Source organism: Pteropus alecto, unplaced genomic scaffold (genome assembly GCF_000325575.1).
Source record: "Pteropus alecto unplaced genomic scaffold, ASM32557v1 scaffold190, whole genome shotgun sequence".
Taxonomy (NCBI): domain Eukaryota; kingdom Metazoa; phylum Chordata; class Mammalia; order Chiroptera; family Pteropodidae; genus Pteropus; species Pteropus alecto.
In genome coordinates this window covers 3,724,013-3,741,515 of record NW_006430462.1, presented here as the reverse complement: position 1 = coordinate 3,741,515, position 17,503 = coordinate 3,724,013, and the positions used below count along the sequence as shown (strand labels likewise).

Genomic DNA, 17,503 nt, shown 5'->3' with positions numbered 1-17,503 from the left:
ACCACAAGTAGTGGGGAAACCGCAGGCTCTGCGCCATGCCAGGGTGTGCACAAAGAATCAATGGATCACTTAAAATATACCAACATTTCTGTTTTGACAGCACAGCTGTCATACATAACTGCTAAGACTATTTCCTATTATGTCAAGTCAGCTTGGGGTCCTCTTACTGTGCAAGTTATTGATGTGATGGAACATGATGGTGCCTTGCCCCTGGAGAAGGTATATCAGAGTTTATTGTGTCAGGTCCTACTAGGGGAGACTTTAATCCTTGGGTTCTGTGAAAAACAAGTGTTTTGGGAGCCTTTCGCACACAAATTTGTGGATGTGCAGTAAACAGACTTTATAAAATTAGAGATGAAAAACTACCATACCATGCACACCTACTGCTTAAAGTCATTTGGAGCTTTCAATTTAAGTACTTTAAAAAATAAATACCTAAATGCTCATCTCCTGGGCTACTTAACAAAAATTTGAAAGCCAGACTGTTTTGAGTTAAGAAGCTCAATCTGTCTCATCGAGCATGGTCGAGTAAATATCAACCATGTATTAGAAACCAAGGGCCTGGTGTTCTTTTCCTTAGATTGCTATGAGGAAAGAGAAAAGAGTAAATCTGCTCAGGGTTAGGGGCTCTGCAGACAACACCATGAGCCATCGCTGTCACTTACTCTGCACTCAGCGTCCTGGCTGTGCAGGCACCAGGATGTCACTGAGCACTGTCCAGGCCTGCCCTCCTCTGCCTGGTGTCCTGGGCCCTCAAGGATCATCCTCTGTGCCCCCAGAAAAGCAGGGGACATGGTTTCAGGGAACCTGGAGCTCAGCTCCTGAAATTCCACTCACTAGACACAGGTCACTTGATCCCTCTACATCTCTGCTCCCTGATGTGACACAGATAACCAAAACATGCCCTCTACTTACAGCAGCATTCTTGTGAGGACTGAATTAGAGTCAAGGTGAAAGTGCTTGTAAGTGGAAAAGCACTAAATTAACATCACCTTCATCGTCGGTCCCTCACACTGCAGTTATGTACCACAGCAGCCCAATCATTACTTGAATATAACTTCCTTGAGGGCCGAGACAAGATTTTCTACATGTTTCTTTCCCCTAATAAACCTAACACAAAGCAGGTGCTCAATTATTCCTTTAAAATTAACAAAGAATGAATGAGTGAACAAACAAAGGAACACAGAATTATAGTATCTGAGGAAAGGTCACTATCTTGTATAGAAATATTTGAATTCTAATTTAGAGTGTTCATCTAAGTTATTTAAACTTGATTATTCTCAAATTCTTATAAGCAGGTTAGCCTAATATCATTATATCATTGCTCATATATATACACACATACAAATAATAGGGACGTACACACACACATCCCCACATGTATCAAGCACTGCACACAGAGAAAAGATTTAACATATACTACGCTTAAAATATAAAGAGAATTTCTCACCAGAAATAGAAAGCCAAGTAGTGAGAAAAGATACTTTTTGGTTTATTTACTGTTCTTTGAGGTTAAGTATTGATAGGTTGAGTTCCCCAGCCTCTTGTTAGTCAGTGGGGAGTGAGGGGGGAAATTAGTGATGTTATTTGAAAATAGGATGCTAATACTGTTCTCTAAATACCATAAAAATCAACAGCTAAAAACTCAAAGCCTGGGAGTTAGAGCAGCGGTCCCCAACCTTTCTGGCATCAGGGACAGATGCTCCTATGAGACTCTAAAGCCTGATGATCTGAGGTGGACCTGAGGTGGTGATGCTAATGCCAGGGAGTGGCTGAAAAACAGATGAAGCTTCGCTAGGCTGCCCACTGCTCATCTCATGCTGTGCAGCTTGGTGCCTAACAGGCCACAGACCATACTAGCCCCGGGGGATGGGGACCTATGAGTTAGAGGACTTTCCTAGTAACAGAACTCTGACTGGGGACACTACAGCAAGGAGGAGAGATGGGGAAAGTCCTTCTGCTGGACCACAGGTGCAGCTGCAGTGCAGACATATCCTACCTCCTTGTCACTGTACGAGATGTTTCGTATTTCATTCCACGGGAAGGAGATCTTGGGGGTCAGCCTGTTCTCAGGATCATAGATGTGAAGCCCCAGAGCATCCACTCCAAGCAGCAGCTCTGTGCCCTTTTTATTCTGTAGATTAGACAAAGAACAGCCACTGTCAGCTCCAGCTGAGGCTCAAGATTTTATTCAACTCTCCAAAAGACCTGGCACACGCTGTTACATACGACAAGTTTCAACAGGCCCCAACAGAAATCACAGCTGTCTTATAACCCAGGGGACCTCCTGCTTCCTGAACTGGGGCAGGCAGAAGCAAAACTATACAGTTATTATTACCCATGTGTCCTGTAGAGGGACCAGTGAAGGCTCCTGTCACTGGTTTGATGGATAAAGTAGTGGCAATCTATGTGTTATTAACCTCTAATTAAATAACCAGATTGTAACAGATGTAAAATAAAAACCTGTAGGATTAACCATTTATGTTAAAAAAAAAAAGACTGTTGGACTACCAGAAAGTAAGCTCTAAGTGCTGAGATCAGATAGTATTAGCACATGTTAAAACATGTGTTGGGAAAATATATCAAAATGTATTATATATAAATTAAATCGCAACAAAATTGCATAAAAATTTTAATTGATTAACTGTATATGCCATACCTCTGATACAGTATATGACGCTACAGTGCAGTCCTGGTCAGCAGTCAGAACGGCCAGAGGGTAAGCACCCTGGGATCCCAGGTCACTGACCCAATTATGGACCTGGAGGCCACATCTCTATGCTAAAGGCCCATCCACCTGCTCTGTGGTCTGGCCTTTGTGTGACAGTAGAAGGAAGCTCCCTGCACAAGGACCTAAAACACCTGACTCCTTGCTGACAACAATATGACTGAACAAGACTCAAGGGCAGGAAAGCAGATCTGCAAACCGAGAAGGTGCTTGGACTGTGATGAGAAGCACCAACCTAACAGCAGGTGTCAGATGGAGAAATGAGTGCTCCAAGATACATTTTTTTTTCTCCTTCTAACACCCTGAAGTCAGGTGTTATTACCAAACCTTAAGAGAGATTCCTCTGTGAGTCGGCAAAGCTCTTAAAAATACATAGTGTGTTAACACAAGCGAGGCTTTGTACTTTTAAAATCTATGGTATATTTTGGAAAAATATGTTTCATTATGTTTCTGACTAGTTTAACTTTTTTTAAAAAAGAGGATTCCACCTTCTGCCTCCTGTCATTATGACTCCAACATTTCAGAGAGAGATGGGAACTCAAGCAGCCTCTTTTTAATTGTTTTAAGCATATATTTTTCTTAGTAGATACTGAAATCTCAGAAACTTTAACCCAGAAGACACTTAATTATCCATCAGCTTTGTCTACTGTATAATACAAGAAACACGCACACAAAACAGTATCTGACTGCTACAGAAATATTCCCTAATACAAAACTGTTTCTCTAAGGATTGTAAAGTGATAGTTTTCTAGAATCTAGGTAGTAGGTATATGGGGCAGGAGGAGTTGTGTTGACAAAACCACAGAAATGTGTTAAATTAGTCTGACCTTAAAGAAACCAAACAATTAGCAAATACAAATTAATAAAACTTTAGAAAATAACTTTCTGAAATGTTATGGAAAACCTTTTAGGTACTTGTTTACTATATGAAATAACATAACTAATCAGTGTGTCTTATGAGCAAAGTAATCCATTAAAAAAATCTGTATTTAGAAAACAACTAATTCAAGTTGATAGCTATCCTAGAATATTTAAAATATGTTTCAATTTACTCAAATTTAATATAGAATTTATAAGGGCCCAAAAAATGAGGTGGACTGCTGTGGATGGTTGCTTTAACATCTACTCATCTGTAGTTTAGAGCCAGCAATGAAACACTTAAACAAATTCGCATGAATTCCTTTGGAAGGAGCTGCCTACCAGCTGCATCCAGCAGGGGACCCTTGGGAGAAAGAATGGAAAGGCCAGACTTGGGCTGAAAACAAGTGCCTTATCTGATGCAGAAGCAATGTGTTCCCAGAGGACAATGACTATTAATAGTCTAAATAGAAAACCAATTAGCCTGTTAGTGAGAACAAGAGTCACCACCCAAACAAATCAGTAATCTATAAAAGCAGCTTTATTCTTCTTGTGCCCCGGGGGGAAAAAAATACTTACAGGAGCCCCCTGGAGATCTCACTGGAGCCAGAAATAATCAAATGTTACACTCTGTAGCATTCAAACAGGTTTATGCTAAGCATAGGACCAGCCCCAAGACACGGCCCCCAGCCCCAGGCTCAAGTGACACTTAATTACCAAGGATTTAATTGAAGTCCCAGAATAGAAAGTGAGGCTAAAAGACCCTCTCCCTTCTCTTCTTCACCACTGAACTGTTAAAGTGTCAACCACCCCGAATGAGGAAGTTGCCCATTTTAGCAGTCTCTGTTTATATACAGGGAACTTGGAGAGGCTTCAACACACCCGGATTGCAAAGTAGTTCACACCATACATCTCCAGGTCCTGAGCTATCTTCAAATATTCCATTTCAGCTTCATCCCTGTGAGGAGAATGAAGGACACTGTCACTGGAGCTAAGTGAGAAAACTGGGGGGGTTGGGGGGGTTTGAGGGGGAATGCATGCCAAGTTGAGTGTTTGAACCTGCCAGAAGACACAAGCCAGAGCAGATACTAGGAAAGCTTTTCCCAATCCTGAGTCTATTAAACACAATAAGGTCAAGCAGAATTCCCCACTCTTATTAAAATAAGAGAACAGATTTATTACAGCGTCTCTTGGCTTCAGTTTCACACTTTGACCTTGATAAACAGTGACACTCATTTTAAGTAATTCGAGAAAACCACATGGTATGTTTTCTCCTCTCAAATAGATCTGAATGTTCAAATTTTATTTGTTGTTGCTCTATCTAATTGTGTACCTTCTTCAACTAGAAGGCTTTAGTAATGAAACAACTCTGTAAGCTACCAGGGAGCTACTTTCCTGATATTATTCCTTTAGGTGTTGTAGGAGGTTAAGGCAAGAGCCACATGGCTGTAAAACCCAAGCCAGGTCACCTACTTCTAAGTTCTAAGTCAAATTTAAAGTAAGTTCTTGAAGTAGCAATGACTTGCTAAAAAAACTCCCAAATAGGTACAGTATTGAAATATTTTAACGCAGATTTCCCTATGACCTTGCCTTCTCTCGCTCTCCCATCTCAAAATGCTCTCAAAAGAATTTTGAAAATTCAACCTGATAGAATGCCAAGTGTTTGCAAGCAGGTGGAGCAAGTAGAAATCAAACATACTGCAGATATAAACTGGTATGATTACTTTGGAAAATTGTTTGACATTATTTGAAATAGCAAAAGACCAGAGACAACTTGACAACCTAAATGTCCATCGATAGGAGAATGAATAAATAATTTGTGGTTTATTAATACACTGGAATTCTACACAGCAAAGAAAATGAAAAAAACAAAACAAAAAAACAAAAACTACTGCTACATGCCACAAACCCAAATCTCATAATATGATGCTGCATTATAGAAGTGAGATACAAAAAAACCCAATAACTATGTGACTGTATTTGTATAAAGTTTAAAACAGGTAACACTAATCTAGGGAGTTAGAAATCAAGAGAGAGGTTACTCTTGGGGAGGAAAGAAGGAAAGTGATAGAGGGACCGTGTACTATCTTGTCACCTGGTATTACATGGTGTTTTCACTTTGTGATAATTCATACAGTGTTATATTTATGACTTGTCCACTTTTTGGTGCAGTTATACTTTTTTAGAAGTTAAAAAAGCGTGTGATAGGAAGTTCATTTGAAGAAAAGAAAAAATTTTAAAGGCTAATGAAAAGATGATCAGTTCCTAAAGTGATCATGGAAATGCTCATTAACATTTAAGATACAATTTTTTACCTTTTAGATTATAAATTTTAGATTGGTAAAAATAATGTTAGGAAGAGAATGGCGGGGGCAGAGACACTCTCATACACTGCTGATGGGCATGCAAACAGGTACATACACCTTTATGGAGGGCAATGTGGTGGCACCTGTCAAAACACAAAATGCTCACATCCTTTGACTCAGCAACTCTTCTATAGGCTGAACTACCCATACATTTATATAACAATACAAGATTGTATATACTGCAGAACATTTTGTAGCTACTCTAAATGCCATCAGTAGAGGAATGGACGCAAAAGCTACAGGATATCCATACATTAGAATTCTTAAAATGAAATTAAAGTACCGATGAATACGGTCAGTCTGTACATCCTGACAGGCAATACGTACCCACGCTCACTTTATGTCACACACAAAACTGATGACTGCCAGTGTTACTCCCAGCTCTCTTTTCTTTTACATACTTTGGTACTGCACTTTGTTCAACAAGCCTGTCTTAGTTTTATACTTCAAAAAAGAAGAAAAAGAAAGTCCCTAAAGAAATATAAACTAAAAATGAAACAGCCTTACCTGGCTCGGCCTCGGTGCTCTGCGTACCAGGCTGTAATTCTCTCCTCCCACATTTCTGGAGTCATTTGATACAGATTTATTACCTATCAGAAAATAGAGCAAAATAAAAAACCCACACACAAAGAAAGTTTTGGCATTGTTTGCCATTTTATAATTATGCATCATTTTTACAAAACAGCACGGCTATTTTTAAAAAGCTACATACAGGGAGAGCCAGTCACATGCAGGGGTGGGCATGTAAACAAGCACCATGCAATATGAGTTGCAACTCGGAAAGCCGCATCATTACTCAGGCCTAGGTGCACCCCTCGCCTGGCAGTAACCTAGACTCTTTCCTGGGCTATACATCCCAGAGGGAGGACCTTGGTCAGGAGCAGTGCTAGGGCCAAGCTGTGTGTACTGCTGCTTTCACCAGCACAGAAGCCATCAAAGGAGCAGGTAAACTCAGGGAAAGGTGAAGAGCAGGCTTTATCACATGATGGATGAGTGGAGCTATAAAATCAGAAGCAGCAAAAGGGAGGGAGGGCCTGCTTTGGTGGCTAATGAACAAGATGAACAACACCAAGAATTAAAAACTACAATGCCCACCCTCAACTCATCTCTTCTATCCGCCCCGAGCAGCTGCTAACAGCTCAACTCCCAGGGCTGAACACACGCTACCCCACATTCCTTCATGGGAATCTCTGATGTCCACCTACCTTAAAGAAAGGCCCATTTGCAGGCCATGCTAGTCCTGACACCCCCCAACTAATTCCATGAACCTTTGCTTTTTTATACTCTTAACAAAGAATATTAAAATATAATATTGGTACAATTACTTCAGAAAATTGTTTGACATTATTTGAAATAGCAAAAGACCAGAGACAACTTGACAACCTAAATGTCCATCAATAGGAGAATGGATAAATAAATCTTTACTCAAGATTGCTTACAAAATATTTATAAAAATGTTCTTGCCATGTACTGCCATTATTACTTCAAGATCTTCAGTTAGCTTTTTTGTAGACCATGTATCTGTTATGTCTTCCCAAACAGGGAATTTGATTTCTTACCCTTTTTGGAAGTAATTCCTCTTGGGCTAAAAATCCCCGCTTGTGTACAGAGGGGTCATAGTCACCATACTGGAAGGAGAAGAAAAGGAGAGTAAGCAATTGAGATTCGAAAGACAACTGTCATTTCTGAACTGGAGGACTCAGTCTCATTCTCTCCCAGCTCCCAGCTCCGGGGAACAATTCAATTCTGATGACAAGCCAAGATTTCAACCTTGCTAGTTTGTTATCCTTGAATGAAAATACAAACTGATTATATCTATGAACAGAGTTGCACAATCCCTTTGGGTGATGTGCTAATAAGAATGTGACATTTGTATGGAAACAGAGCCATGTTTTCTAATCTGCAAAGAAAGCAGTCACTACCAAAACATTAGCTTTTGAAATGACACAACAAAACACAACTGTGAAAGTTGTGATTAGCAAGTTGTGGTAAGAGCTTTACCTACAAATGCTTCTAATTGGCTGGTAACTGAAGCCAATTGCTAAGCTGGAGCTGGGAATAATGCTGGTAATATGTCTAATAACTTTCATTCAAGGCTCTGAAAAATGCTTTGGAAAAATGTGATGTCAACACTGTCATTCGTATTGTATAGACAAAGAAACAAGTAAAAGGTTAACTGCTTTCCTAAAGCTGCAGGGCAAGTCACTAGTGGGGCCAGAAGTGGGCCCTGCATTTTAATGTATTCATCGAGGATTATAACTTGAAGATTTATTTTCTGAGTTTTAAAAAAACCTTTCTTTTCTAGGAAACTTAAGTCTGACTAGGAAATAATCAAAAAGGAAGGATTTTTTTTTTAAAGAAACAAATCATAAAACATAGAGAGTATAAAATCAAAGCCTGTCTCTTGTCAATCAGCATTCAGAGGCTTTTCTTTTGACCAAAACCAACAAAGCTTGATATTTTATTACAATCTTCTACGAACATTTATCCCTTTAGTCACCAGCATTGGGAAAACAAAGGAAAGGTCAGGCACAAGACTGCTCTATATACCACTATATTGGGTCGTGTCATGGCCCGCCCTGTCATTCCTCAACTGAGAGCCTCAAATTGGATTCCTGGTGTGTTTTCCAAATGAAGTCATACACAGAACAGCAGACACTCATGAGGTTGAAAGAAGGTATTAATCAGCAACTTCAAATTGTATCTCATTCTCACACCACCCTACTATAAAAGCCCCATGAATTAACATTTCTTGTGAATCTCATAATTATCTTGCAGATAGCAGAATGGCATTATTTTGTTTTTTGACTGTTAAAGGAATTAATTTTTCAAATTTAAACATTTAAAATATGTCACAGATTTTGTAACCCTCTCAAGGCATTTCTACATTTAAAAAAACTTGAAGGAACTTGGTCTGTCTTAACCTCTGAAAGGCCTGGGAATATAAATCAGTAACCATATGAGCTTTAACGGTATTCTCTGAGGCAGCTGCAGAGTGCAGAAAGGAGACTGGCTCTGGAGTCAGGCTGCTTAAGGTTCAATCCCAGCTCTTTCAATTATTAGCTGTGACCTTGAAAAACTTGTGTCTCAGTTTTCTCATACGTAAAATGGAGATAATAACAGTATTTATCTTATAGGAATCCTGTGGGGATTAAATGAATACCCAGAAAAATTTTTTAAATATACTTGACACATAGCAGTTAATATATTCTGATGTCAAAAGATAAAAATTCAGGTTGTATCACCTCTCTGAGTCTGTTTTCTAATTTGTCAAATGAGAGAGCTGGTCTTAGAGGATTTCAATGTAAGGACTCTTGAGTATCTCCCTGAAGTCTCTAACACGCAGCTTCCTCATCTGGAAAGCAAGGGTCATAACAGTGCCGGCCTCAGAGGGTGATGAGGATGAAGTAAGACAATCCGGGAAGCACTTTGTAAAGTGCTTAGCTCGTAGTGAATTTCATGCATTATTATTATCCTCTGCATTGCTTACAATGACACTGCTCACTGGTTGCCTCTATGATTTTTGAAGGAGTGGGATGCTAAAGAAAGCCCTGTTAGTTGCATTCCCGAGCCTCTGAAGAGTGCTGACCAAACTCTAATGCAAAACTAAGCAGATATGCAAAGTTAAAGTTGTAAATTCAGGTTCCAAAGGCTTGTAAGATTTAACGATCCACATTACCATACTGAACTTCCAGCCGCTCCACTGATCAAAAAGGTTATATCTGAGCAATGGAGAGGAAGCAAAGACCCTTTTGAAAGAACTTCTCCACTGGACTAACTCCACTTACAACACTAAAGCCACCTTGATGTATGTGTCTGCTCTTAAAGTCTCTTTAAAAAACAAAAGAAAATCTTCAAGTTGTGGCACTTAGTAAATATAAAAGGAAGTCATACCACTGCATAGATGGAGATGGCTGTTCATCATCCTTTTATGTACAGAAGCATTTCGATAATATAACCAGGACTGAATTTACTGTGAAGCTAATAAAGCTGGGGTTTCAGGTCTCTGCACCTAATTTTATATTCATAATTTACATTATTGCACTGAAAAGAACCCCTTAAGTTATATGAACTTCGGGCCCCACAAAACCTGGATCCACCCCTGATATAAACCAATTGAATTTAAATTCATGAAGGAAGTTCATCATTCACAGAACTTTTGGAGTCAATTTTTAGATTAAACAGAGGCTTATTCTGGATATTAAACACTTTTCCTCTGCCTGTATGTGTGGAAAATTAGATCAAGTGCTCTGAATAAGATTTCACAAAACATAAAGATTTAATCAATACATATATGGAATAAATAAGAAGATCCTTACCACACACCAGCCACTAAAATCCAGATGGATTAAAGACTTAAATTAAAAATGAAAATCTATCAAAATATCAGAATAAAGTATAGAAAAACATGTGTATAAAAATGATGAGTAAAGCCATTCTAAAAGTCACTCAAACCATAAAAAGAAAAAGATTAAGAAGTATGACATGTAAGAAAAGATAAAAGATTAATATCTATCATATGTAGAGCTCCTATAAATCAATTAGAAAAAAATAAACAATACAGTAGAAAAATGGGCAAGTCATAAACACTTGATTCATAGAAGAAATACAAGTACCAGTAAATTTATGAAAAGATAGCCCCAATGGTAATCAAGGAAATGAATACTTTTAAAAAATCTATTTTTTCTATCAAATTAACAAAAATGTAAAAGACTTATAACATCCACTGTTGATGAGGATGTGGAAAAACAGGTATTCTCAAACACTGTTCTTAGAAGTTAAGATGACACTTATGAAGGGCAATTTGGCCATATCTATTTAATTTTTTATTGCGATAGAATTTATACACATAATCTTCACCTGTTAAACTCATAATTTAGTGGTTTCCAATATATTCAGAATGTTGTGCAACCATCACCACTGTCTAATCCCAGAATATTTCCATTAGAAAGAAACCCCACACCCGTTAGCAGTACGTCCTAGTTTCCTCCTTCCATCCTCTAGCCACTCCCAAATCTGCTTTGTCTCTATGCGTTTACCTATTGTGTATATTTCATATAAATGGAATCACACAATATGTGGCCTTCTGTGTCCAGCTTCTTTCACTTAGCATTATATAAATTTTATATGTTCTTATCCTTCAACCCCATTATGCCATTTCCTGGTATCTATCACAGAGCATACTATACGTATGTTCGTATTTGAGGATGTTCACTGCATCTGTCTAAATAATAGAAAAATAATAGAAAGAAAAACAAACCTCAATATCTATCAATAAGAAATATTTAAAATACCCACAGTCCCTCCTTTTTATGAAATACTGTTCAGTATTTAAAAAATGAGATGGGTCTATCTGTTCTAACAGTTTTAAGTGAAAAGGGTGCATTGTGCAGGAGTTCCTCTGCAGTAGCCACCTAGAAGTGGAATTTCAGAGACTGGGGGTGTGCCTACTCCCCTGACTGGCCTCCACCTCACCCAACGCTCTACAGAGGTTATGCCATCTCACAGTCTCTTCCAGCAAGAAAATGAGCTTAAACAATTGATTTATTAATCTTTGTCAATCATACAGGTTTGAAATATTACCTTATTGTTGCTCTAATTTTTCTTTTTCTTGATTACTAGTGAGATTGAGTATCTTTTTCTGTTTTCTTGTTTTCTCTTCTATGAAGTACCTGTTGTTTAGATCCTTTGTGACCATTTTTCTGCTGTCTCTTTCTTATAAACTTGAGAGTTCTTTATATCCAGGGATATTTCCACAATTCTACTTCTAGAAATCTACCTTAAGGGAAAAAAGCTTTTGCATACATGCACAAGGAATCATATTAAAGGATTTTCAGTAAAGCGCTGTTTGCAATAGGAGAAAAGTAGAAACTAAACCTATCTCTCCCCCAGAAGAGGGCGTAAGAATAAACTAGGTTTATTCATCAATGGCTACTATACAGTAGATAAAATCAATGAGCTATAGCTACACATACAATAGAGCTGTCTCAAAATTGATGCTGAGTGGGAGGAAAATATCTTTTTGTACAAAGGATATGCAAAAAAAAAAAAAAAAGGTAAGAGAGAGTGTAGCATCATTTATATCAACTTTCATCTCCTGGATATTTTTAGGTAAGCCTCCTCTGATCTAACTGATCACTATCTAAGTTGTGAACCTCACAGTCTCTCACCAGGATGACCACCACAGCCTGCTAACAGGTCTCCCCGTTTCCTTGTCTCTCTCTCCAATCTGTCTTTCACACAGCCACCAAATGATCTGTCTAAAATATAAACCCTTCACTGGCTCTGCATCACCCACAGGATAAAGTTAAGATCCTTTATGATCTGTCCCCCTGCAGACCTCTACAGCTTCAACTCTTGCCACTCTCTACTTATACTTTACATATACTCAACTTCTTAATTGCCTTTTGGCACTCTGTTCCTAATTTGTATCAAAGAGTGCTTACTAAGAAACACTAAGCCTCTTCTGTCACTATTCTTTTCTCTCTGAACACTAGGAGTCTGTAGGCCAGCACTGCAAGATTGATAAGTTATATATATTCTCTCCCAAAGTCATTTTTAATAAGAACACATTTCAAACACCAAATTGTCAATAAAAAATCCAACAGGTGGCTTAAAACATTGCAAGATGGTTTGCTGCGTCACGTGAATGGACCAAAACCCAGCCCATATTTTTGATTCAAATATAAATCAAACTCTAACCAAGAAATGTGGTTCTTGTTAACTGAACCATGTGATTAATATTTGTATTTATACTTTGAGGGTAATTGTTTCTTTATGCTTTGGAATTAACTGTGTCTATATCATTCAAACAGCTAAACACTATAATGAACACATTTGTGCATAATTACATTCCATGTGTTAATGAGCTCAATTCCTTTCCCCTCCACACTTCTAAAATTCCTTTCTGTTTCAGAAGGGTTGTAGAAGAAAACAAACTGAACATAATGAAAGGAACCAATATGATTTACTGAAAAGTTTGGACTCAGGTGACCATAAAAATGAATATGGGATTTAGTGAAAGACAGTGTGTGATATTAGAGACTTCTCTCACACGCTAGACAGTGAGGGGCAAGAGCAAAGTGCTGAGTTAGGCAACCAGACACCAGGGTTCTCATCTTAGCTCCACTCTATAGTTCTGTTCTGCTTCAAATCCTGTCCATGAAGAAGTGGGCTACAAATTATATTAAAAAAAAAAAATTAATAGACAGTATTGTGACTTTAGACAAATTATTACTCCTTTTTAAGCCTTAAATTACTCATCTATAAAACAGGCAGAACACTCTTTAAGCATTGGCTTACAGAAGAGACTACACTGAGTATCACACAAAATATTCATGTTATAACACTTTGTAAAACTGTAAAACACTACAATCATGTAAGATCTCATTAATACTGTAATCAGAGATAGCCTTTTAATATTAAACAGCAGTCCTGGAAACTGGAAGCATGTTATAATAATCTTTAGTTTCCCAAATACAGACTTAAAGCCATAGATTAGCTTTATTTGCGAGATCCTGAAATTTTACACCAGAAAAAAACAGAGCATCCTTCTCCATGTGAACCACATATGCTGTCTGTGAATTACTTTCATCTCTAAATTAGTAGGACTCAAATTAGTAGGGCTTTCCTACAGTGAAATCTGTTTAAGTAAACATCTGCTGGTTTCCAGAAAAGTTATTTTTTTCCACGGGTGGCCTTTGAATTTGTGGCCCAAAATCCATACAAAGAAAATGTAGCCTTTGAGACGGAAGCCCTTCAAAGAGAGGTAGTGTCCTTGAGAGCCTGGGTCTCCTCTCAGCTGGGGAGAAAGCGTGCTAAAAAGGAACTCAGTTCCGGGCCAGGAAGTGCTCAGATTTAATGAGAGTGACAATGACTGCTTCATCACTGTCAGGGTGATACTGACTGAAAGAACACATTTTTCCTGTTATTAATATTCTTAAAGCATAAAAGAAAGCATATGTTTTAGTTGAATCAAGGCCCATTTTGTTTTTTCAATTACTCATTTTTCTGGGCAGTAGAATAGGGGAAGCACAAAATGTAATCCCAAAGCCATGAATTCTGCCCTTAGCTTTATCCCAAGATTGCCTGAATGACCGTGGGCAAATCACTGAAGGCAGACATTTACTTTAGTGCCCATATTGTGACAGAGTCAACAACCAACACTTCCTCAGGCTGGTGAATACTCAGCAAATATTAGACCAGTCATCAAATAATTACCAATCATCAAATGACTCTGGTGCTTCTGTCAGTCAGACTAGTATGTACAGACTGTTTTTTCCTTCCAAATGACAGATCAGTTACTTCTTGGCTTTGTTCTAAAATTGTATTAAGCTATCAAAAACAAAAAAAATAGGCTAGGAAATTAAGAGGGTCTTATTAACCACTACAGAAATGGAATTATGGACACCTTCAACTAAAAAGGAAAATAATAACAAAAGATTATGCAAAATCACAAAAAGTAATCAAGGTGCCCTAATTCTGGGCACATCTAATGCTGCAGTGAAAGGTAGTGAGCAGAGGGACCAAGAGAAAGTGGCATATGATTAAAGTGGAAATCTGAGGATTGAAGTAGAAGCCTTCTGGGCTGATTCTGTAATGGGTCTTATAAAAACAGGACAAAAACACAAGACCATTGGTGTCCCTTTCCCATTACTCTCAATCCACAGTGATTTCTCTAGGAATACCTTTCAGCTAACCAGACAGCTCAACTGAGCTCAGTGGGCCAAAGAGCCTGCAGTGTACAGCCCATCAGGGATGGATGAAGCAGGGCATTCTCTAGAGTATAGTGAGGTTCCCACACATGGGGCCGCTGGTCTTCAGAAGATGAGTTTCTGCCCTAACCACCATGTTTGGCCCAAAATGGAGACCATAAATTCATTTTTCTGATAAAATAAAAAGAGAAGTTGGTCCAGTGAATGTAAGTAACCACATGTGCACAATGAGATTACGAAGAAAATTCATCAAGCTGTATATTTATTTGTACACATATATATATACTCTTACAAGATTATACAGAAGTGAGACAGTGATAGATGGTTCCCCCAATCCACGAATTCCATAACCTCTTACTTTCTGGAGAAAGTCTCTCTAAAGTCTAGAAAATCCCAAGAAACAGAAAACTGAAGCGACCCCATGACACACATTAATGCCCAGAAAAAAAATGCATTTTTCTTCTTTGAGCCTACCTTGGCCTGGACGGCATAAGAAGCCAGGAGCACAGAAGCCTCGGGAGGGCAGTAGATCTTTTCATCTAAAATCTGCTTCTTTACCTAATACAGGCAATAAGAGAGACATGATACTGTATGTGTGGAAGTGAGCTGTGCAGGCTGGTCACAGCAGATGGCTACAGGATGTTCTCATAAGGGCTGCCAAACCAGCCTGCTAATGATTTTCTGACAAAGGGTATAATTCTTTTACTGCTGCGGACAGGTTGGAAGTTCAGTCACTGAGAAGTTATTGGTAAAATGGCTATGCATAAAAGCCCCTTATCTCTTCTGTTCATGATCAAATGCTGGAGAGGGAAAACAATCTTCAAGGTTAAAACAGTAAGTAATATCTAGGTTTTGACAGAGGAGAGCTGTGAACTTGAGAAGTGTCAGGACCAGCTCTGATGGTGATTGCAGCCTCGGCCCCTGCTGAGCACACACAGCACTAGAGGAAATGGAGTCTACTTTTAAGTCTTAACACAAGACAATAGTCAATAAGGCCACTGAGTTATGACTGCGGGAAAAAACCATCACTTTCAATATGCCTGCTCTAAGGAAAAAGGAAGCAATAAAGTGGGATCGATTAAACTTTTAAGTACATGTGAGGTTCAAGAAATAAAATTCTTAAGCCATAATGTTTAATTAACATATCTCATTGCATTTAGTGTCTTAGAATGAATGGTTCAGTGTGTGATGTTCCAGACATAGAGGCAAGAGAGCCACATGAAGTGGGGGAACACCAAAATAAACACAACAGGAAAGCCAACTCTCTTCTCACAGATGTCAACAGTCACCAGATTCATAAAAGTAGTAAACTTTGCCTTGCTCAGCCATGAAAACGCTCCAACATTGCAGTATGAGGGGAAATTAAGCCAAAGTCACATGATGGATAGGCACTGCTTCCAAGAGCTTACAAGAAAGCTATGTCTAGGACATTGCTTTAGGACATTAGGACATTCTGGGGCCTATAATATCATTTTGCGGTTTCACTCAAAGCAGTGTGACTTTCTAATCCCTTGGTTTCTTTTCAAAGGGGGAAAAAAAAGCCACACTACAGAAAAACTGAAAGGGCTTCCCTTTGACCAGGAAATGTTAGGCAGTGGTCTCCAACCTTTTTGGCACCAGGGACTATGAGAATCCAATGCCTGATGATCTGAGGTGGAGCTGAGGCAGTGATGCTAGCGCTGGGGAATGGCTGCAAACACAGATGAAACTTCAGTCGCTCATCAGCCACTTACCTCCTGCTGTGCGGCCCGGTATCTAACAAGACACGAACTGGTACCGGTCCACAGCCTGGGGGTTGGGGGAGCCCTGACGTTAGGGATGGAGAATTATGTATATATGTGTAAATGTGTATACATACATACCATTTTTTGCAAAAAAAAAAAAATTTTTGTAAAGGAAATTGAGGGGTTTTATAACATTTAACTTAATATTTACTGAACATAACAATTTGAGGCTCAAATTAATTATAGAAGGACTATGTGACAATATACATCTCCTTCTGGGAGATCACATAATTAACACCCCTGTTGCAATCTTTTCTGTTACTGACAGTGGGCATCTTTGGACAGTCTGCTCCAGCACCAATCACTGTAACTAACCATGAAACTGGGGCAGTGTTTCAATCAACCAGTAAGAACACTAATCCCTCCGCCCACTGTGCCCCTAGACAGTCAACTAGCTGTCTTTGAACCTATAAGTATGGATCTCCTAATTTCTTCAATGTATATGAATGATTACTTATGGAATACCTACTGTATGCTCAGTGAGCCTTGCCTTTAAAGGGCTTACAATCTATGAGTAAAGAAGAAATAAGACAATTACAGACAAAGAGTAGCATGAAGCATGTTTGAAGTTCCACATGCGTAGGATTAACCATGTGTTGCTGGAGTTCTGAAGTCCTGCCTTAATGACCACAGAGTTTGAACTTTTGGAAGAACTATTCTTTATAAAACTCTCTTTAGACTTCCTTTGCAACTACTGAGTACTTTCAAGTAAGTGAGAAGAAAACAGGATCCAGCTTCAAATAGGTTTTAAATTAGGTAGCTACTTGTGCCCATTCTTCACCATCACACTTTTACAATTTCATCTGACACCAATTCTTATCACTCAAGTATAGTTCAATTCTGAAGATTTTTTTCCATTACAGAACCAAAAGGACTGGCTTTCTAGAGATGGAACATTTTCACAATGTGAAGTATTTGTGGTCAGCACTGAGGGTTTGTCCAGGCTGCCTCTGCAACCATGCCTGGGTAAGTTTCACCATAATTAGGGGGTAGCATGGACTGGTGTACCTGCAAGAAGAATAAATGTTGTGTGATCTCCTGAACTAGCTCCTC

General features: G+C 38.7%; 1 protein-coding gene across 1 annotated transcript in view; it reads right to left on the bottom strand.

The window, feature by feature from the left end:
- NF2 (neurofibromin 2) overlaps positions 1-17,503 on the bottom strand; it is a 70,180-nt gene that overhangs the window by 27,192 nt on the left and 25,485 nt on the right. Inside the window, 6 exon segments of the mRNA XM_015591015.2 lie at positions 2,000-2,134; positions 4,469-4,544; positions 6,460-6,542; positions 7,512-7,580; positions 15,141-15,224; positions 17,459-17,503. The exon segment at positions 17,459-17,503 is cut by the window's right edge and continues 14 nt beyond it. Coding sequence (XP_015446501.1) covers positions 2,000-2,134; positions 4,469-4,544; positions 6,460-6,542; positions 7,512-7,580; positions 15,141-15,224; positions 17,459-17,503 — 492 coding nt within the window.